This window comes from Nelusetta ayraudi, unplaced genomic scaffold (genome assembly GCF_046127955.1).
Source record: "Nelusetta ayraudi isolate G7.1 ecotype Tasmania unplaced genomic scaffold, CSIRO-AGI_Nayr_v1 ptg000151l, whole genome shotgun sequence".
NCBI classification, from domain to species: domain Eukaryota; kingdom Metazoa; phylum Chordata; class Actinopteri; order Tetraodontiformes; family Monacanthidae; genus Nelusetta; species Nelusetta ayraudi.
In genome coordinates, this window is record NW_027466201.1 from 350,290 (window position 1) to 372,459 (window position 22,170).

The 22,170-nt window shown below is 50.1% G+C and overlaps 2 protein-coding genes and 1 long non-coding RNA gene across 8 annotated transcripts in view; all 3 read left to right on the plus strand.

The window, feature by feature from the left end:
* Positions 1–354: 354 nt before the first annotated feature.
* Positions 355–12,867, plus strand: LOC142879902 (sine oculis-binding protein homolog). 2 transcript variants are annotated; one of them, XM_076013458.1, is made up of 7 exons: positions 355–745; positions 3,627–3,756; positions 4,529–4,762; positions 5,183–5,334; positions 7,690–7,785; positions 7,849–9,744; positions 12,731–12,867. In XM_076013458.1, the coding sequence occupies exons 1-6, from the start codon at positions 653–655 to the stop codon at positions 9,733–9,735; spliced, it is 2,592 nt and encodes an 863-aa protein (XP_075869573.1). In that variant the 5' UTR covers positions 355–652; the 3' UTR covers positions 9,736–9,744; positions 12,731–12,867. The 2 variants fall into 2 exon arrangements, with proteins under 2 accessions (XP_075869573.1, XP_075869574.1); XM_076013459.1 differs by having other exon boundaries at positions 356–745; positions 7,852–9,744.
* A 151-nt stretch (positions 12,868–13,018) lies between these two features.
* Positions 13,019–16,019, plus strand: LOC142879908 (uncharacterized). The gene is made up of 2 exons (XR_012925356.1): positions 13,019–13,613; positions 13,648–16,019. It is a non-coding gene; the product is annotated as an uncharacterized LOC142879908 (long non-coding RNA).
* A 976-nt stretch (positions 16,020–16,995) lies between these two features.
* Positions 16,996–22,170, plus strand: part of LOC142879900 (rho-associated protein kinase 2-like) — a 37,630-nt gene continuing 32,455 nt past the window's right edge. For 3 of the 5 annotated variants that reach the window (XM_076013453.1, XM_076013451.1, XM_076013454.1), the window contains exon 1: positions 16,998–17,495. In XM_076013453.1, coding sequence (XP_075869568.1) covers positions 17,400–17,495 — 96 coding nt within the window. In that variant the 5' untranslated portion in view covers positions 16,998–17,399. Of the gene's footprint in view, positions 17,496–22,170 lie in introns of all 5 variants that reach the window. The other 2 variants (XM_076013452.1, XM_076013455.1) reach the window with 2 other exon arrangements.

Consider the following 22,170-nt stretch of genomic DNA (forward strand, 5'->3'; position numbering starts at 1 on the left):
AAAGATACTTCCTGATGTCAGCTTACTACGGCATCGGGACGAGCACTCACCCGCAGTCTGGTGTTTGTGTCACTATCTCAAACTAGTTGTAGCAGCAGCCTTGCAGACAGCAAAACACTGGTTTCACCACAAACAAAAAACATATTGTAAAAGGGTTAATCTATTTATTTGTCTCTCTTTTTAGATAACTAAACATCTCCAGAGTCAAAAATAAAGATCAGAAAATTGGCATAAAATAAACTTAAAGTGTGGCTAGAAGTGAGAGAATGTCACCAGTTGCATTTTCTCTGAAAAATTATTGGTCTACTCTAGCTAATCTTAATTTTTAAAATGACATTTGACAGGTGAATTTCACCCCGAAGGCACCAACCGGAAGTGGCGCCTACTGTTTGCAGACGGACGCTTGACGGCGGCGGAGAGGAGAGAGCGCTGATTGTTCGTCGGCGGAGTCTCCAGCCTGGAGCGCACACGCACGTTCAGTGGGACACTGAAGCCACCAGATGAGGGATTGGGACGGACGGAATGACAGCCGCTGTCACCGGGAGTGACAGCTTTCACTCTCAGCCGCGCCACTGATCACGCAACCTTCCCGGGCGGACGCGCAAAAACGGAGATCCGGCGACTCGGGTCCGGCCCAGAGAGAAGCGGGACTATGCCAGAGATGGAGAAGGGGAGACCTCCGGAAAACAAACGCAGCAGAAAACCTGCGCACCCCGTGAAGAGGGAGATCAACCAGGAGATGAAGGTAAGGGAGAGAGGGAGAGAAAGAAAAAGTTGGCGACGTGTTGCGTGGGTCGACTGGGGACTTTTGTGCGTACGCAACGTCTTTGTAGTTTGAGCGAAGTGCGCACAAATCAGTGCTGCGATGTTTTCCCCCCCTTTCTCAATGAGTCATTTGTTTTTGACTTTACAACCGGCATGGGGATTACTTCACAATAATAATAATAATAATAATAATAATAATAATAATAATAATAATAATAATAATAGTAATAATAATAATAATAATAATAATAATAATAATAAATCACTTTGGTAAAGACTTTTTCTTAGCGTCCTTGAAATGAAGAATCCAATGTGGTTGCGTTTTATGGAGAGAAAGAGAAGAAAAAAAAACTTCGCAACACCACGCACGCGTTGACACGGGACATTTTAATGATAGAGGTGAGCGGAGCTGCGGAAGAGCTGTGCAGGCTCTCGCCCTCTGCTGACGCCATGTCAGGCCAGCTGTGGCCGGAAGCTCGTGTCCAGTGGAGATCCAGATGTGCGTCACTCCCCCCCCCCCCCCCCCCCCCCCAGCCGCCTTGCGCGGTCGCCCCGTCCGCTCCGCAGCACAGCCTTCATCCCATTTCAAAGGTGAAAGGGTTTTTAGTGTCCTTGGAGTTATTTGCATCCACCCACCAACCCCTTTCACAGAAAAATCTATATGGAGCCAAAACACACCGGTTTAATGCATGCAAAATATCACCCCCAGGTCTCAATTTAGGGATAATGTTGACTGGAGCGTGAAACACAAGATCTCCCTCTGCTGCTTTAAGCCAAATCAAAGCGAGAGACGTGATGCCATCCAAGCCTGTTCCTGCCTGGAAACCGATCCGCGGATTGTCTGCTTTGTTTGGGTTTGGACCCGGGAAATCCGAGAGCGTTGACTGCGGTGGATATCCGAAGCGCCCTCTCAAGCGGAGGCGAGGAAATCTAAAAAGACAAGCACTCTTTTTTTTTTTTTAATCTCGGGGAGGAGATTCCGGCATTTCGTGAGAGAGAGGAAATGTGGTGCACTTTTTCTGTTCTTTTTTTTTTTGTTGTTGTTCTAAGTGGTTTGGAGTGTAGCGCCTGATAACCGGCGGGGAGGGGGTTGGGGGGCGGTAGGTGTAGGGTTACAACTTTACTAATTTTAATCAAAACATGTGAAACACAATCCCGGGCTTGATGCGAGCCAGCCTGGGCTGGATCTCAGGGTCGGGCCCCGGTTTGTTGCCTTTGGCCGCGGCCCGTTGCTGCGGTTTGGGGATATGGCTTGTCACTCTCACAAAGCAGATGTTTGTATGAACTGCCAGAGAAGAAACAAAAACAACATTGTGGGGAAGTGGAGGGGTGAGAAAAGAGAAAATTCCCATCCTTCCTCCACTCTCTCGCGCGGAGGAAGGATGGGAATTTTTGGCAAAAAAAGAAAAAAAAAAGAATGAGGCTTAACTTGCAGAGGCACAAAGATAAAGGCCTCGGTTTTTATGATGTGCACCTTGGAAATGATGAAAGGACAAAAGCAGAGGAAGTCAGACGGGCAGGCAGAGGGATTTTATAGCTCAGCTGAGGTCCAGCCTGTCTCTGTCATACATCTGTTTCAACACCACATCTGACCCACTCCCTCCACGTCAGGCCCCTGAACGCAGCACCGGACACCAGATACTTAACTTTAATCATCGTTAGGCATATTTAGCTGCATACGATACGGCCGCTCGCTCGCTCTCACCCACACACAGCAGAAAGTGAGTAAGCGAGTGTGTGTGGGGATGGGGTAGGAGTGGGGGTGGGGGGGGGGATCCATTTCTTTGAGGCCCTGTAGCGCGGAGCAGAGGTCGGAGTGAGGAAAGCAGGGGAAAGAATGTGCAGTCGGTACACACGGCAGCGCTGCCGCCGCTGCAACGCCGCCGCCACAGCAGGCCGGCCCGCGCTGGAAAAAGGGTGAAACCTGAGAGGCGGCAGTGTGTCGGGTGTCAGCGCTGGAAGGTGCCGGGGAGCGGAGGGGAGGATGGAGAATTTGCGAGGTAGGGCCAGGGGATGGGAGGGCGGAGGAGGGGAAGAGGGGAAAGCTGTAGAAAGAGAGGGAGAGTGGTCGACAGAGAGGAGAGGGGAGGAGAGGAGAGGAGAGCAGAGGAGGAGAGGAGAGGAGAGGAGAGGAGGAGAGGAGAGGGGCATTTCCGAGAACCGTGGGACCTCGCGGCGGTGTTGGGTGTCCCGCTCTGATTTCTGCCTGTTCCGGATCGGGTTTCCCTTTTCAGTCTCTCCCAAAGCCAAAGAGTGAGAAGGCAAAGAGAGGGAGGCAGAGAAGGGAGAGGTGGGCGGATAATGAGAGAGACCTTTGTATTTTTTTTTTTTTTTTCATCTGGTCGTAATAAAAAAAATAAAAAAAGAGCAAGGCGAAAGTGGGGGTGGGGGGTGGGGGGACCACATATCCTATCTTTGGAGAGCGAGCGGGTTTTCGCCCTCCCTCCACTTTTTTTTTTTATTTAAAAAAAAAAAAAACCCAATTAAACGAGATAAACAAAGAGTGATTCATAGATTTCACACCGGTGTTGGGTTTTAAAGCTCTGCGTCTCAGATTTAGCAAGGGTAAACAAGTCGGAATACATCATGGAAAAAAGCGTCATACTGTACTCCTCTGTGCCTGGATTCATTTCTCCGGCTCAGGCCCGGGCCTTAGAAAGAATCCCTCACATTGATTCAGAGTCGGCCTGATTATGTTTAACATAGGATAAAAAAAAGTTCCACTAACGACTCCTTAAAAATGCACCGGTCACTTTTTTTTGTGTGTTTTTTCACTTACCGTATCCCTTTACATACAGGCTTAATCAGTGTTTTTTTTTTTTTTTTAGTTTTTTTTTAATGTCCTCACTCTCCCATGGCAGACGTTTGCAGAGAGCACCATGAACGAGCTGCTGGGGTGGTACGGCTACGACAAAGTGGACCTCAGAGACTCGGAGGCCAACGAGATCAGGAACTACAGGGAGCGGCGTCAGCATGTGTCCGTGCTGAAAGGTAAGGGGGACAGCAGGTGTCAAAACGACACCTCCTGCGGGACCGGTAACCGCGCGCCGGGGGGGGGGGAGTCGAGGGGCTCGGATTTCAAGTGTGAATTCGCGCGAGTCCCACTTGAAAACTCCCACCTGGGCCGTTTCTGCAGCCGGGTCGGATCGCGAGCGGGCCAATCAGCGAGCGGCACGGACGGGATTTAGCTGTAGTTTTGAATAAATGAAACAAAAAAAGAAACGCCAAAGGGATTAGTTGTAATGTCACCATTTGTGCCCCGAGGGTAGCTAAGAAATACTAAGCGTCCCATTTCAAATGCGGACAGATTTATCCCGCCGTGTTTCAGATTCATGTGTCGAAAGGACGCCACTCTCTCCAAGACTCTGTCCGTCATGAAGCGTAAAGGAATTAATCACCTGGATAACGTTAAACGATCCAATCTGGCATGTGAGCGCCGTCAAGATTTTCCCAGCTTATGTAATGGCTTGCAAAGGTTTTAGAGAATAAATTATGTCACTTTTTTTTAAAAAAAAAAAGCGCCACATACTTTCCTGCAGTTGCAACGGCTCGTGTTGCATTAATCCCGCTACATCTTATTTCTCTCGCACCCCGTTGCCAAAATCAGCGCGGAGCCGTGTTAGGGATAAAGAGTAATTACATTATTGAACAAACTCGGCTGTGTATTTAAGCAATTCAATTACGTGAAAAACGCTTTGCATAATGCGGTGTGTGTGTGTGTCTGTGTGTGTGCACGCGCGTTATTTTGCGCTTTCTTCTTCAGAAAACTCATCGCCAAAACCCAAGAGCCTGGACACCAAAGTCAGCCACTCAGTCCTCGCCATGAAGGGCGGAGGAGAGCGAGAGTCTTCGGGCGTCCCCTCCTCTTCGCCCTCCTCCTCCTCCTCCTCCTCCTCCTCCTCCTCCTCCTGTTCCTCCTCCACAAATTCATCCCATGCCACCCCAAAAGAGCACAAGAGCGCCCCCGTCATCGTCCCACTGATCAAACCATCAGCAGGTATGGGATGAGATGATACAGGTTTAGATCAATGGCTTGTATGGAATCTTTTATTCTTGTATTAAATATGTATATATATATATATATATATATACACTTTTTTTAAAATCATATATCAAAAGTGTATCACTCTTGGTGTTTCGTCATGTAGTCTTGATGACTAACAGATCATTTCCTGTTCAAAGGACTCTAATCTTCACAAGTCCTCAATAACTTGTATCTCTTTAGTACCCTAATGCTTTTTAAATCCTCTGTGATTAGCACTCAGTCTCAACATCAGAGAACTTTTCAATCTTGACAGCAACACTCGCCCGTGCAGAGCTGGGACCCTTTTTGGCAAAGTTGGAGCGGTTGCATCATTTTTAATTGCACTTGCGCCTTGGTTTTGTTTTGTCTCGCCTCCCCCCCCCCCCCCTCCAGTGGATGACGTACAGAATGTGCAGATAGTGTGCGTCTGGTGCCAGAAGGAAGGGGTGAAACGCTACTCTCTCTGCATGGGCTCGGAGCTCAAGAGCTTCTGCAGCGAAAAGTGCTTTGCCGCCTGCCGACGAGCCTACTTCAAGCGCAATAAGGTTGGTACACATCGTACGCCTCGCCATGTGACTACCGTCATGGATCGAGTGCGCGGCCTCTCGGGCTGCTGGAGTTCAGTGGGTTGTACACATTGTCGCCCTCTGTCGCCGAGTTTGATTTGACTTGATGTGACGGAGTTTCGGCGGGGACAAGGACACTGTTACTGGCCTAGTTGCAAAGGTGCGGAGCCTTGATAATAATAAAAACACAGATGCATCGAGCTGGAGAGACAAATACGCCTTGTGATGTCACAGAGAACAGTTTTTATTCTGAATTGAATTGAATTGAATAAACTTTATTGATCCCCCAAGGCGGGAAATGCGGTGTCACAGCAGCGACAGATTCAAATCCAGTAACGGTGTCACAGTTCTGTGTGCAAGAGCAGCAACAATGCGTCACTATATATAACAATAAATAAAATAAAGATAAAAACCTATGTGCAATTAAAGTGCCAGGGCTTTGTGCATGCTCCATTTAATTTAATTTGCCACTGTTTTTCACTCCTTTTACAGGAGTGAAAAAAAATAATTCACAATTAACAATGGAGCGAAGGGCAGGGGAGTAGCGAGAGGCGGGTCAACGCTTCTGCAGGACACCTAGTGTCAGTTTCCATGTTAATGGATCGGGGCGGGGGGGCCATTAAGTGGCTCCGGTCAGAACTGACAGGAGAGCTGCAGCAGTGGCGTAGCGCTCCGGCGCACACTGCCGTGATTTTTCACCTCTCCGAGTGTGACACGGCCGCCGCCTTCTCCTCCTCCTCCTCCTCCTCCTCCTCCTCCTACTCCTCCTTCAGCTGCGCGCCGCGACTCGCAAGCGTATCCCCTTTCAAACCCTGGCCGTTGTCTACACCACGCCAGGTTTATTCACGGGGCGGTGGCGAAAAAGAAGAAGAGCGTGCGGGGTGAGGCGGGGTGGGGGTGGGGGGGGGGGGGGGGGGGGGTCGGGTTTGGCGAGCCGCCCCCCCGACCCCCGTGTGCGACAGGCCTTCTCTGTTTTCTGGAAGGGGAAAGCGACTGACGCTGGCCTGTCGCAGCTTGTCTGAGAGGAAAGCCAGGAGGCCCGGGGGTGGGTTGTGGGTGGAGTGTGGGGGCGGAGCGGGGTTGGAGTGGCGGGTGGGGGTGTCCACTTTCAGCGCATACCTCACCTTCAGCTGCCTCGTATTTCGTAACTCAACACGACTCGATGGGTCAGGGAGATGGGACGGTGGGTTGGCGGGGGTGGGGGGGGCCGAGATCCTGGGCAGATCGGCTTACACGAATCAAGAGGAATTTCCTATATTAACACTGGCAGAGCCATTAATAACACGACAATACGTCCCCGTGCTTTTTCCATTCAGCTCGTAGATTTGTATCTGTGGAACAGATACAAATCTGCACAGTGGGTTTTTTTTTTTCTTTCCCCCGCCCTCTTGTCACTCTGGGCTTTTTTTTGTTTTTTTGCGCCGGCATTCGTTAAAAGCGACTCCGTCCTTGATGACAAGGCAATTTATTTGGATCTATTTCCGCCGTCGTAATGCGAGACGCTTAAATTTAGTTTTAACGAGTGACCAGTGATTGCAGCGCGCCGCCCTGATTCAAGACAAGGCCGGCTCTGTCGTCCCAAGTGAGAGAATCAATCCGGTGATCGGGCGGAGAGCGAGGTGTGGTGGGCCGACCATTCTGCAGTGGCTAAATGGGACAATGGCGACGTTTACACGGACACAAAATAATCGGAATAAAGGCCCAATCACATTAAAAATGCTTCACGTAAACGCGTCAATCGGAAGATTCTGATCCGATCCGGTCCGAGCGGAAAGAAATTTCATTCCCGGGGCGGCTATGGCTCAGGAGCTGGAGCGGGTTGTCCGACGGCCGAAAAGGTTGGCGTCTCAAATCCCGCTCCACCCTGGTCTGTCGTTGTGCCCTTGGGCAAGACACTTAACCTTAAATTGCTCCCAATGGGGCTTGGCAGGGCCTTGCATGGCAGCAGCCACCCATTGGTGTGCGAATTGGTGAATGAGAGGCCTTTGTAAAGCACTTTGGGCTACTGTGAAGGTGCTAGAATAGCGCTATGTAAGTGCAGCCCATGTGCCGTTTACCATTCGGAAAGCAGGAGGTGGTTTATGCCGACCATTATTCCGGATGGCATCCAGGTCATTCGGACTCTTGGGGTGAAATGATCTCCACTGCGCATTTGTGCTACGTCAGCGTGACGCGTTTCCGGCGGACGTACAGCTTCGTCTTCTTCCGCTGCTATTCTGGGAAAATTAGACAACTGGAATTTGAAATTTACGATCGACCAAGGTTTCGATCGGGTTGGAGAAATTTGCGCATGCAAACACAGCTAATGTCTTTGCAATGTCGTTGGGTTGTCAGGCCAGAGATGAAGACCTTCACGGGGAGAGGTCGCCTCAGCATCCCCACACCGAAGACTCGCCCCGGCTGGTGTTGAAGATCAACAGCAATATCAGAGTAAGACGTCGTAAAAAGACAGTCTTTGCGAGTCGGAGTCGGCCACTTCAATAACCTCCCCAGCAGTCTCTCTCCCCTGTGCCACAGGTGTGCGACTGGTGCAAGCACGTGCGACACACCACAGAGTACCTGGACTTCGGATCGGGCGAGGAGCGGCTCCAGTTCTGCAGCACAAAGTGCCTCAATCAGTACAAGATGGACGTGTTCTACCGGGAGGCCCGCGCCGCCCTGACCAGCTCCAGCCCGAGCAGACCGGCCCACGAGGGGCGATCCGACGGCAGCGCCACGGGACAGAAGCTTCTCACGCCCGAGTCGTGGAACAGCGGCGGCGGCGGCGGTACGATGGGAGAAGCCAACCGCAAGAATCTCTCCCCCAAAGCTCCGCACGGGTCGGCCGAAGCCAACCCGAGCTCGGAGGTGCCGTACCCCGGCCCCAAGGTCCACGTCCCTGGGCTGAGGACCGGCGAGAGAGCCCTCCAGCCTCCCCCGCACCCCGCCTCCGCGGAGGCGCCGCCCCACCCGGCTCCCCTTCACGCCCCTCCCCCCGCCCAGCACCCGCCGCCGCTGCCTCAGATCCCCATGCCCTTCATCAGACCCCCACTCCACGCCCAGGGGCTGAAGAGTCCCCTCGCCAGGCACCCGGCGCCCCCCTCCAGCCCCATCCACAGACCCGCCCACTCGCCCCACCTGCAGCCGCCCACCTCCTCCTCCATGAACCCCCCCGGGATGATGCACCCCTTCCCGGGCGCCTACTTCCCCGGCCTGCACTCGCCGCCCCTCAACATGATGCCCAGGGGTCCCATGCCCATGCCCCCCATGATGAACTTTGCCTACCCCTCCTTCAGCCCTCTCCTCCCCCAGCCCACCGTCTTGGTGCCGTATCCCATCATCGTCCCGCTGCCTGTCCCCATCCCCATCCCCATCCCCATCCCCGTCCCAGCGAAGGAGGCCGCCGAAACTCCGAGTCACGCCGGCGTCATCCAGCCCGTGCCGGATGGGGCGGACAGGTGTCGGATCAGAGCCGCCAGACTGCCGTCCCCGGCGGTCCCGGAGAGCGAGAACAGATTCGCCAAGTTGCCCGGACCAGCGGTTCAAGGCCAAGGTCTCCCCTCGCCGGGCGATCCGAGCACAACGGATTGGATTAAATCGGAGAGGTCATTCCCGACGCTGACGTCCACGCCCAGCAGCGGAGCCTCCTCCCCCGGAGCCCAGCACGACAAATCCCCCCAGTCGGAGTCGGAAGCGCTCCCGGACCACAAGCATCAGCAGTCGGAGAGACAGGTCATCCAGCGGGTGGTTCCCAGGACCCAGGAAAAGCAGGGGCCCGGTGCCAGCGGCGCAATGGACCTGTCGGGACTCGGCGACTCGGGAACGCCGCAGGGCACCAGAACCGGACTTCACGATGTCATCAGACCCGTCCTCGCTCTCCCGGCGTCCCCCTCCCACGACCACCGCCAGGACCCCCACGCCCCGGCGTCGCACTCCAGCCCGACGAAGAGCGGACACCCGTATGCCGGCGCAAGTGTGACACCTCAGGACCCGAACCCGAACCCGCACAGGGCGTCTTCGCCGTCTGCTCCCATCAGCCCAGACTCCTCCTTCCCGCAGAGGGTACCGGCGCCGAGCTCGGACCCCGCGCTCAGCGAGCTGGAGGCCATCAAGGAGAACAAGTGCTCGGCCGTCGGCCCGCTGGGCGTCGAAGGCCCGGCGGTCCAGTCGGAGGAGCCCCTCGCGGTGGTGGGGGAGGTGGGACAGGACCCCCACGTCCCCGACGAGGACCACGCCTACGCCCTGCCCACGGCACCAAAGACGAGTGGGAGTGCCGCCCCGCTGCTCTTGCCCAAACTCAGGGACAAGGGCAGCCTGCGGAGTGCCGCTATTCCTGGCGCTGGAGACATGGAGCCGGCACTGAAGAGGCGATGCCTGCGAATCCGCGATCAGAACAAGTAGATTATAGAGGTAAGAGATTTGAGCTGAAGTTCAGAGGACAAGCTAGCATTGTTCTAATGTCAGAGAGTTTGGGTTGGGGGGGGTATTAGCGAGGTATGTTTTGTATTTATTAAAGGTACATACACATAAGAGGACTTTATTTCAGTGAAGGAGTCTTACCATTACCAATTGCAATGCCAATTACTGCTGTCACTAACCTGCGCGACTTCTCAGTAGCTGCGTTTCCATTAAACCCAGACTGGCGCAAAACCTAAATATCGCAATGAAACGCCTGAACTTCGAAAAAAAAACTCTCAAATATCGCTAGAAGGTTCGCACGCTATCGTGAGGTGGTTGTTGTTTTTCAGACGTATCGATGCAGAGGTATATCGCAAAAGTGTCACGGAAACACTTTTTGCGTACAAGGTCACGTGACCAGTTCACTACGAGTGAAAATGTGAAAAGTAACGCATTTAGAAATATCGCTGTTATTTTGTGAAAGTCTGTCGTGAAACGCAGCTAATGATGAGTTTTTTTGTCATTCCTGTTCTTTCTCTCTTTACAGCTGTTAGCATTTTTCTCCCATAACAGACACACAAATATTTTAGATATTATCTTCGTACATTGACGTGTTCGTATACATTTGATGACGACACGATGAATCCCATTCGGTTCTTTCTTTGTTTTTAGAAAAAAAGTTGGTGAGTGTCCTAATACTGAGCATTTAAAGTCCAAGAGTTTGCTCATGTTCCGCGTGCAAAAAAAACCCACCCGTGAGGCAAAACTTGGAAAGAGTCAATGTTATTATTTTTTTTTAAATTTCAGAGGAGATGGCTGTGTTTTCATGCGCTCGTCCGCAGACACGGCGTTTAATCACAGCTCTCGCAGGGTGGCGCGAGGCTGGGAAACAGCATGGCGCCTCTGAGAGAGGATCCCAGCCAGGCACTCTATAGGCCTCTAAGGTTACAGCGGAGGGGAGCACGAGGTTCCGCGGCGCGGGCAGCGAGAGTCACTTTGAAAGCGGATAACCTCAGCAGCGACGTGACGGGCACGGCGCTGCTTTTCGCGACCCCCGTATTGTTGACTTTTTTTTCTTTTTTTTTTCCGCGGCCCGCGATCGAGTTGCACGAAGGATTCATCTCGGTTTCACTTTCAAGCGTTTGGAGAAGAAGTGTGTTTGCCCGACGCTCAGGATGAACTAGCTGGTCGGTTTTTGTTTTTTTTCTCAACGCATTGTAACCTAGCGGGCGGCGCGAGTGGCCGAGCCGTCAGGTAAGCTAACGCAAACGTAAATATGACCGTCAGCTTTTTTTTTTTTTACACGTGTGAGATGCGAGGCGGCGCAAGAGCAAGAAGGTCAGGGTCCGAGCGCGCTCTGATTACACGAGTCACAATGACACCCCTGACCCCCCCCCCCAACCCCCTTGGCCTCTCCAGCTTGGCCTCGTCTCGTCCCCCATGTGCGTCCAAACGCCCCCCCCCCCCCTTCCCCCGCCACCCATCCGCCCGCTCCCCTTTCAGCCCCTTTTTTTCCGCGGCCTCGCTCACCACCGCTCGCCGCTGCCAACCAGATGTGATGCTGCCGCGGAGAAAAATCCCTCCTTATTTGGGGCCAATCAGAAGGCCTATTGATTTCACAACCCCCCCGCCCCCCACCACCACCACCAGCGCCACCCTCCCCGATTGGCCGTCCAAAACGTCTGTAACTCCACCCGTCCCGTCGGTCCTCCGCCAGCTGGTATCTGGCCAGCAGGGGGGATCCTGTTACTGTTTTTTTTTTGTTTTTTTTACTGTACGCCCTCAGATTAATCTGCTGATATCACACAGGCGGCTCGGGTTTCTAACCCCCCCCCCCGGCTTGTTTTTTCTCTCTCTCTCTCTCTCTCTCTCTCCCTCCCTCTCTCGACTTGGCGAGCCAGATTTGTTTAAGACAGAAAAAAAGGGAAAAGTCGGCGAAAACCTCCTGCGATAGGCGGGGGGTGGGGGTGGGTGGTGGTGGTGGTGGGGGGGGGGGGCGGGCAACGTAAACCTCCGTCTTAAGGCCCCCAGATGTTTCGCGTCTGACTCGGGCTATTGCGTTTCACCAAATGAGTTCCCAGTTTACTCTCTGTCGTTTTGTTGTGGTTTCAGCGCACCCCCGTCCCCGCCCCACCACCGCCCCCCCTCCCCTTAGCAACCGCCGTGTACGGAATCGCGGAGCCGCCGCCGCCGCCGCCGCTTGTGTCGTGCCGACGGATTTATGGCCCCCGCGTCGGCCGTGTGGTGTAATGGGAGCTGGAGAACGCTCGCCACCTATGCGACTCGGGGACGAACACCGCCCGCCTGTTGTCTCCGCCGTTAAAGTCGTAAAAAAAAAGAAGAAGAAGAAGAAGAAGAAGAAGAAGAAGAAGAAGAAGAAGAAGAAGAAGTAAAGAGGAATCCTGACAGAATCAGCGGTCAACTGGAGAGTTTCACCTTCAGGAAACAGGCAGTTATATCGTCTCGGCTTCCCCTGGACTTTATTAGGGGATATTTTATAGTCCCGTGTAACTCAATCCCACCCGCGCAATGGTGCCTGTGTGTGTGTGTGTGTGTGCGCATGTGCGTCCGAGGCGTTTCGAAACCCAACGGGACGGAAGGGAGCAGAGGAACCGCCGGCCTTGGCTCTCAAAAATGCGACCGTTTGCGTCGTCCGGGCCCTGTTTATGCTCAGCGCTCGGCTCGAAGCAAAGCTCTGAAGAGCAGAGGGCCCCAGATGTTCTCGGTTTCGGATGATACCCTTCTTCCACACTTATCTGACGTGTTGACACAACTAAAAGCCTCATTCCCGGTGTTGATGCAGGGGGAGTGGATTGAGAGAGTGAGGAAGAGGAGGAGGAGGAGGAGGAGGGCGGGACACACGATACGCCAGAAATAGAAAACGGCTCAGAATCTCACGTCGGATCCTTGACACTTTTTTTTTTTTTTTTTGCTAATCTTTCTCTTTCTCCTCTCTGTTTTTCTAATGTCTCCCCTTCTCTCTTTTCCCAATGAACAGACTCCCTGCGCAACACTGTATGGCGGTGCCAGACTCAGTGCCACGCCCTCTAGTGGAGAACAGCCCTCCTCCTCCTCCTCCTCCCAGCCAGCCAGCCAGCCAGCCAGAAAGCCAGTCCCCTCCGCCAAAGTCACTCAACCAGAGTGTTGCTCTGCCTGTTGACCAGCAGGGTGCCAACACAGGAAGCCGTCCAGATGGCCAAACTATCACAAGTCCAACGAGGAAGCGAAAACAAGAAGAAGAAGAAGAAGAAGAAGAAGAAGAAGAAGAAGAAGAAGGAGGAAGAAGATGAAGGAAGACGAAGAGGAAGAACGCATCATCTCGGACCAAAGATTATTCGCCGGCACTCGATATGGGACGATCTCAGATCTTTGTCCAGTTTGACGTCAACCCCGAAGTGTGTCACTGCGTGTGTGTGTGTGTGTGTGTGTGTGTGTGTGTGTGTGTGTGTGAGCGCGTGCCTGCCTGCGCACATGTGCACAAGTGAGTGCGTGGCTGACCAGATGCGCTCCTCCTCCTCCTCCTCCTCCTCCTCCTCCTTCTCCTCCTCCTCTGATCAGCCTTGTGTGGTCTTCTCAGATGGAGCCCGAACACGATCTCTTTCCAGGGGAAACGGTTTGTTTTCTCTTTCCCCGCTCGCACAAAGAGCCACATTGTTCCTCTCTCCCCATATCCCACGCTGACTCCCCACTCCGGGTTTTGGGTTACCTGGCTGACAGAGGCTCAGAATTCAGGGGCTTTTCTCCCTTTTTTTTTTTTTTTCTTTTTTTTTTTTTTTCTTTTTGATAGAAAAAAAAACAAAACAAGAAAAACATTTTCTGATCGACGGCCAGGAGTGTAGCGCAGCCTTCTCGCCTTCACCTCCCTGCCCAGTCTAAATGCGGTCCACGGTTACACATTAATTCTGAGGTCTGAAGTCCTCCTCGCCCTTTGCCGTGTGATTCAGCAGGAGTGAAAATTCTACCAAGAGTAAATTTTGCACAGTTTATACCAGGGGGTTGGGCAAACTCTGACTTTGACTGGTGGCCCACAATGGGTTCTAAAAATTTGACAGAGGGGGCCCGGAGCAGCGGCAGATGGATGGCGCGTTTTGGTGACTCAACTCATTGGAGAGAAAAAAATATATATATCATGGGATATAATGTAGAAAACATGTGACGTCAATTGAAAGTGAACCAAAGCAAAATTACAACAAAATGTGTTAAATCACTGAAAAACACAGCTGTTTTATCACTTACTTTCAATTAATATAAGTTCTTCAAATACGGTGGGCCAGATTACAAAGCATAACGGGCCGCACATGGCCCCCGGGCCGTAGTTTGCCCATGCCCGGTTTATACGCCGTGTCGTGGCCGTGCTGTAGGTCGCTGCCAGTGGAAAAAGGCGTCTCTTCTTGAACGCTGCGCAGCATTTAGCAGAAGCCAACACCACGTGACATTACAGATCTTTACCTTTTTTTTTTTATTATTAAAGGTCCGATGTGTAAGATTTCAAAGGGGTGCGTTGGCATGAAGAGGGGACAGTCCACTCGAGCCACCGCGACCCTGCAGTGGAACTGCGTCTGTTCAGCGTTTTGAGTTAAATTAAACCCAGACACCACAGCTGCTTTAAGACTCCTGGAGCTGTTTGCAGTACGCTTTCCTACCGCTAGATGCTACTAAGGCAGCGTTCGGACCGCCAGCCAAAATCCGATTTTTAATCCCCATCCAGATTGAAACCGGATGGCACCAATCACATGAAATCTGTTTTTGATTTGCAAAGCGGATTGAAAGAAGTAGAAAACAGCATTGCCGCATCAGTCTGTGGGGACACTTGCTAAAAAAAAAAAAAAAAAGGCCCTGAAAATCGGATTTGAGAAGGAATCGGATTTGATTTGAATCGCCTGCAGTCTGAATCCAGCCTTAGAGTTGTTCGCAGTACGCTCTCCTACCACTAGATGCTACTACATATTACACACTGGGCCTTGAAATCATTGTTTTTGTTGTTGTTTTGCTTTTTTGTTTTTAAATGCTGTAGTATGGAGCGTTCAGTATTATTTGTTCCCGCTGTGGGGACTTCCTCGACGTATTTGACCCAGCTCGGTTGGTTACAGAGGGCCCTGTCACACTTTGTCCCAACCGTAGTTTTTTATCTATTTGAACTCTACACGCTTGCTTGTGTGTTGATGTCAATGTAAGGGTGCGTGATTCGTTTTCGCCAAAAAAAAAAAAAAATCTTAATTTCTTTGCTTTCATGAGATGGTTTTCAGTGCCGAAGCTCTTTAAAGGACGCCCCCCTTCCTCCCCTTTATATGTGCACATACCGCGTCTCCACTAGAGAGCAGTGTTTGCCTTTCTAAGTTTGCACCTGGCCTGACTGGAGAGGAAAGCGCAACAGAAGCCCAGTCTGGATGTCACAGTGTGAGCCCTGCTGATGTCCCAGTCACAAGACTAGAAGACAACTTTTCATTTCGCTGCCATTAGCTTTGCCATCATGCGTCTGAATATTGCCAACCGTCCCAGTGAGATCGAGGAGAGCCACTAGAGTGCCAGTCGAGACCTCTCTGCCTAATAAAGTGTCCAGCAGTCCTTTGGGATGAGCAGTCATCAGGCCCCCCCGACTCCTAAGAATAACTAATCCTAATGTGGCCCACCCCCCTGCCATCATTCCAAAACTATGCCTGCACGCGTCTATGTCTATGTGTGTGTGTGTGTGTGTGTGTGTATGTGAGAGCAAGTGACCACAGCAGCAACACACTGATCCCCCTCTCTCTCCCCCCCACCTCCCCCTCTCCCCGCTCATTCCATCCCACATCTTCTTCCTTTGCGTCAGCCTTTGTGAAGAGCCTGCGTGAGTCAGTGACAACGACGCGGCGGCACACGTATAGCTGTTAAACCAACAAGTGGTCCCGTGTTCTGATGCCGGAGGGCCCCGCCAGATTAAAAGAGGGGGGAAAAAAAAAAAGAAAGAAAAGAAAAACGCAGCGTTCGGTTGTTGGTTTTGTTGCACATTTCGACCGTCGCCATGTCTGATCCGAACCCCCCCCCCCCCCCCCCCAACCCCAACAACGCCAACCAGACGCGGGATGTGTGTGTGTCGATCCACCGTTTGGACAAAACAATGACTTTGTTAATGTTGCTGAGATACTTTTGAGACTCGCCCTGTCGAACGTATAGCTCACGGAGTGGATAGTCTATTCACAGGTTGTTTGTATTTGAATATAGATTCAGTCACTAAAAATCTTTGTTGGAAAAAAAAAACTCTCTTTGTAAAGTAAAAAATAAATAAATAAAGTTATTCTTAAAAGCAACCCCAGTGTGCTTTCGCTGTTTCTTCCTTGAGAATTTGTTCCATTGTTTTGTTTTTTAAATCACTCTCACCTTTGTTAGCATGCGGATTTGACAGGTCCGGCTCTGTGTAGGCAGCTACTGCTGACGCACTCCGGTGTCTCTACTATATATCTATTTTTAGAGGGAGCATGTCTGCGAGGCAGCGCATCAGCATTCCTTAAATACTGAATGTTGGTCGAGGCCCTGAGCTGTGACGGTAAAGGAGATGGATGAGATAGGAGGGCAGGAATTCCGGCTTGGTGAAGGCTTGTTGGGAACTGACTCAAGTGTCCTGGTGGATCCAGACAAGAACTCGGCCAGAAGATCAAACAGGGGAACAGGATTGACCTATCAATGAGCGCTTCACAGGAAAAGATGTTTGATAAGAGAGTTGATAATAGTTGTTTATTATCTGTCAAGTTGCAAGTATAGAAGTGGATGGCGCGGATGCCTTCAGAATAAAAGCACGAATCAAACTTTTTGCTTTTTGTTCTTCCCCCTTGCCTAGCTTTTACCTTCATATATTGAAATCAAACTGTCAACAATAAACATGTAAATTTGAGAAACTGGGTAACTACAGAAATGTTTTACTTGACATTTGCTGTTACAAGCACGTGCTAAATATACAAACCATAGAGACGTTTAATAGATATGTTTATGGGGTATATTTCTGGAACCCATAAATCATTTACAGAACCTTTTATTTGAGGTCCATCCTTTCAGTACTTGAAATCTATATATAATGAACGTGAATGAGGCGACAAAATACTCAATATTTTTGATTATATAATCTAAGAGATTTTGTAGGACACAAAATCAATCAATTCAGCCATTCATATCATGTTATCTAACAACAACAAAAAAAGCTTTGAACAAGTTAAAAAGTTTTAGTCTGACAGGTCCTGCCGGAAGTCGAACCTTTAGACACACAGCAGCTTGACGCTCTCGCCGCCCAGGCAGACACGTTGTGGTCGGGGCAGACTCTGCCTTACCTGGGAGCAGACACACGGTGTTCACCTGGGAAGTGAGGCGCGCCTCCGTCTGCGTTCCGAACCGCGAGTGTTCGGCTCGAGTCGGACTTTGTCGTCCCATATTGACGAGCGAGCTTCGAAGACAACGTGCCTGGGTAAATGATTAACCGGCGAAGTCTCACTTTATATCGCGGCTGACCCGAGCGGAGTTCGTCCGTGTGTCACCCGGGGCGGTTATTGGAACATTAAAAAAAAAAAGAAATAAAAAAAAATACATGCAGCAGGTGATTTTATTTTAGAATATATACTTTTTTTTTTTTTTTTTTAAATATACATTTCTGGACTATTTTTGGATGCCATTGGGAAAAGCGGACAGACTGCGCCGGAACCATGCTGGGAGCGGAGTGCAGGCTGGAGAGTCGGCTCAGCAAGCTGGAGAGCCTGATGAGGAACCCGCAGTCGGCGCTCAACTTGGAGACGCTGCTGGTGAGTGTGCGAATTCAACCTGCGACCGTCCGCCAGAGGCGTGGGCGTCACACTCTTCAACTTACGCGCTGCGTTTCAGAATGCGGTGCGACCTGCGACCCCCCCACCCCCCATTTCTCCCTCACTTCTGAACACACTTTGTGACATAGTGCCAATGTCAGTTTTGTCGTCCGTTTTCCTTGTGTGTTGTTTTGTGCGTTCCTTCTTCTTCTTCTTCTTCTTCTTCTTCTTCTTCTTCTTCTTCTTCTTCTTCTTTTTTTTTTGCAGCAGCAGCAGTCGTTCAAAATGATCTTTATCGTGTGAAAAGGTCTCCCAACCAGAGTCCATCTTTTCCCAGCGCGGCCTCTAATTGACCTGCCCCCCTTCTGACCTGTCCTAAGAATGTACTCAGCAGCACTTTGATGGAAGAAAAAACCTAATTCCCAGGCTAACCCCTCCCACCCCCCACCCCCAACTCATTGTTCCAGTATCTGTCAATGTACACATACTTTGCCTGAGAAGTATACGTACCCACCCTTTGTAAGAACTACTGTCTTGGCAGCTCCGCGCACCTTTTATTTGCTAACGCGCAATCATTTTTTCCCCTGAACAATGCATGTAAGACATGCTAGCTCCTCCCGAAGCAGAAATGGGGGCATGTCAAAACTGGGTGAGCGTGATTATTTACGGTCTCGGGGAAGAAAACTGATGAGGGACGGAGACGGCTTTTTAAAACACTCGCGATGACACTGCCGTCAAGAGTTAATTTAGCGCTTTAGCTTCCGCGGGGGGGTTACAGTGGAACATGGTGTAGAAGAAGCGATTCCAAAAGTACAGTTGTGCTTCTGACATCCATCTGGTAAACAAACAAACAACCGGGATTTTAGAGAATTTACAGTTTGTTGTAAATGACACGTCATCGTCATCACATTCGTCACGATGTCAGCTATCAAGCAAGTCGAGTCAAGTCATTGCTCAGGTCAAGCAAGTCACAGGTCAAGTCATACAAAAATCTCATCATCTACCCCAGTTTCCACATTAAACATAAATTGCTTTATACGACGTTACGTTGATGTCTTGCAAATCTTAAACTTAACATGGCTTAATATTAGCATTTGTATTAGCAAACATTAGCTTTCTGGCTAATGTTTGACCAATTTCACCAGCCAATAAGTTAGTTAAATACACTTTTATTGCGTATTTTATTGAAAAGACATTCCTTATTAGTCTTCTAGCCATGTTAAGTTTAAACTATGTTAGTATTAGCATTTCTAACAGCCGTAACAGTTAGCTAAGAAGGTGCAATCATGTAGCTTACCTTTCTTTGTGGGTTTTGTAGTGACAGATGAAGTTGGAAGCTGTCGTGGTTGTGTCAACTGATTTTTGAGCTGCATACCGCTGTTCTCTTCTTCAAAGCGTCGTCGCCAACATCATTCTTAAACCCAGATTGAATTATTTTGGGTCTGTCCGCCTCCATGACTGCTGCTCACGTGTTGTGTTGATGTGTTGACCGCTGTTGGTCTGCGTGCAGCGTGAATTGCACCGTAAAAATCACCCGAACTGTTTCAAAATAAAACACGTTTTGTAACGTAATCTGAAAAAAGTTGCAAAAAAAAAAAAAAGAGCGCAAATATTTAATTGTAAAAAGTCAAGTCCGTTCGTGTCATCTGTCTCAAGTCTAAGTCAAGTCTCAAGTCACGAAGGCCTAGTCATGTGACTTGATTCTCCCATCTTTGGGATTCTCACACTCAGCGACCTGTAAACTGCAGGGGTGGGGAGAACAAACCCCAAAACACTAGCACACTTTGACAAGACAAGAGAATCATCCAATTGTCTGACAACCCTTCAGTTTGAAGGCCCAACCCTTTCTCAGTGTTCCTGTGGGCTCTTTAACAAATGGACGCGTGAAACGAATCCATGCGCGCCACATCAACGCAGCCACAGCTGCCGCGTTTCTGTCTCTGCAATCAGTGCCGATGAGTCAGGACGAGCAAAGTCCAGTCGCCACTGTCATTAAATAGAACGGCGCTCTATCGCGGGCGTTCACCGTGCCACCTTAATGCATTGAGCTCCTCGCACAGGAAGCTGAGGTCACTTCCTTCTATTCAGATTCAGGCAGGCCTGCCGCGATCTGGATCGCCGCTTCCCGTTTGTCCACAAGACTTTTTTGTGGTTGTTGTTGTTCTTGTTGACGTCGACGCTGTTTGTTCTCTCGCCGCGTGATGCTGTCGTCGTCTACGGGCCGGATGTCACGCGGTCGTTCCGAAGTTACTCAGTCGTCCTGAGCTTTCATGTAAATCAGCAATTTTCAAGCCACGTCTGAAGCCTTTTTTGGTTGGAATGTTTTTTTTTTTTTTTTGGCCTGGTTCTACTTAAAAATACCAGAATTATGGCGAGAAAGGATGTGAAACCAACAGGTGGTGGCAACTGTGAAATACAGCAGCAGGACAGAATCAAGCCCGCAGCGTTTGTTCTCAATGAAAACAGGTAGACGGATCGTAGCTTTCCAGATGTGGCGTAGTCCTCCAGAATGAACGTTCGTGTAATTCTCTCTGCAAAATGCATTTTTGATTAAGAAAAAAAAAAAAGGAAACGTATGTGATTAGTCACCTTTCACAGATAAATGCCTGAATTCACTTGCTTATTTTGGCCCCTTTAACACACATTTCTAATAGTAAACCCGCAGCGGCCCCAAACTTTTTTGGCCAAATTTGACACTTATCTCATGTTACATGTAATATGTTGCAATAGATTCAAACCCGTTTGGATTCTCTGATGATCTACCCAAGTCGCGTTTCGCTCACTATTTAACTGGAGCGCCTCAGTCAGTCAGTCGCGGTAGACTGCAGGACGAGCCGCTCAGACAAAACAAGGCGCCGCCATTGGGCCACCCGCTCCCTGCTCACACTCTCCCCAACTGCACCGCTTCAACTACACGCACTCTGCAGGGGGGTGAGGCGTTTGGAGCGAGGGGGAACAGCTGCACTGCATTTGAATTTTTTTTCAAAATTATTATTCTTATGAATGCACAACAATGCAATGCATGTACAACAGCACCAGGGAGGTGAAACTCGCCCCCGGGTTATTTTTGCTCGATAGCATTCCAAGCTCTGGCGGATTACGCCGACAACAAAAGGCGTTCGAAATGCAGCGTCTATTTCCTCTCAGTCTCCCTGTTTCTCTGCGTGGGCATCATGTGATTAATCCCCGTCATCAGCGGTGTCAGGTCCATTTATCAATGATTCATAGAGAGATATTACAGCTGACGCGCAAAAAAAAAAAATACACGGAAATGCGGGCGTGTGAATAATAGGGTGAGCGTCTTATTGAGGATGATACGGAAATGCGATCCAGTCTCAGTTTTTTTTTGTTTTTTTTGGTGGATCAGTTCTATGTTGTGATGCACTCTGACACACAGCTCTCAGTTCGCAGCCGAGTAGGCGGGGGGGTGTCGCCTGCACTGCAGGATCATGTTCAGATTTGTCCAGATTCCATACAGGGCAAAATGGGAAGAGTCTTACTCCCCTCCCCCTCCCACCACCACCACCACTACCAACCTACACCTACTACACCTACACCACCAGCCAAGCCAACCCACCCTCTCCTAATTGTCATGGGCTCTGCTGCCGGTCCGGACCAGGAAGCAAGAGATTTTTTTTCACCCTCAGCGCACGCTGCCTGCTGCCTGCTGCCTGCTGCCTGCTGTTTTGTAAACACGAGTGGGAACTGCCGGACTGCTTGTTGTAAACCCGGAGGACTGCGCAGCGAGATGGTTGATGTGGTTACAAAAAATACATCAGGATCAAGGGCGTCATCATTTTACTCTGCTCTGACTCACCCCCGATGATGTATCGCATATTTATGATAAATTAAAAAAACAGCAGCGTGTTTGATATTTCAAACCTTCTAAAAAGGGTTCATTTTTTCATATAATTTTTTTTTTTAAATCCCTTATCCCAATACAGCAGTCTTGTGTGTCAATAATCGTCCACAAAACAGCATATTTAGCCCTCTGTTTTCAGCCTCCTGGCCTTTAGCTTCATGCTAAAGCTAACACCTTGTTAGGCCTTCCACTGGGAGATGGAAACAAAGTCAACACCAAGCAGCCTGCCAAGGCAAAACAAACACTGCTACAGTGTTGTTATCGCTAACCTAGAAGAGAGGCATCTGGGCCACAAAACAGCATATTTAGCCCTCTGTTTACAGCCTCCTGCTAAAACTCTGGTCTTTAGCTTCATGCTAAAGCTAACACCTTGTTATGCCTTTCACTGGGAGATGGAAACAAGGTCAACACCAAGCAGCCTGCCAAGGCAAAACAAACACTGCTACAGTGTTGCTATTGCTAATCTCGAATAGAGGAAGGCAGACTTTTCTCGTTCCTTATTTTATAATGATATCATAAAATTCTGTACATTGGCCAGGTGAACTCGTTGAACACGGGACCTTTAATGTTCCTGTTTACTTGCCGTTCACCCGCTGCTCTCGCCTGGTCGGTGCTGCTGGTGTGTTTTGCCTCTGAATGGAAGCGTGAAGATCTGATCTGCAAACTTGTTATGGTTCATTCTAGGTCAGCGCCTCGCAGCTTCTGCCTGCAGTTTGTGTGAGAGCAGATCTTTTGAAATATTCAATCGGTCTGAGCAGCTCGCAAGTTTTTGTGCTCAGATCAATAATAGAAAAAGGCGACCTTGCTAGTGGA

What these genes read in the sequence shown, in the direction of transcription:
- LOC142879902 (XM_076013458.1), top strand. Translation starts at nt 653, where the DNA reads ATGCCAGAGATGGAGAAGGGGAGACCTCCGGAAAACAAACGCAGCAGA. An exon ending in ACTGATCAAACCATCAGCAG is followed by an intron (nt 4,763 to 5,182) that starts GTATGGGATGAG and finishes CCCCCCCTCCAG; the next exon opens with TGGATGACGTACAGAATGTG. An exon ending in CCTACTTCAAGCGCAATAAG is followed by an intron (nt 5,335 to 7,689) that starts GTTGGTACACAT and finishes TTGGGTTGTCAG; the next exon opens with GCCAGAGATGAAGACCTTCA.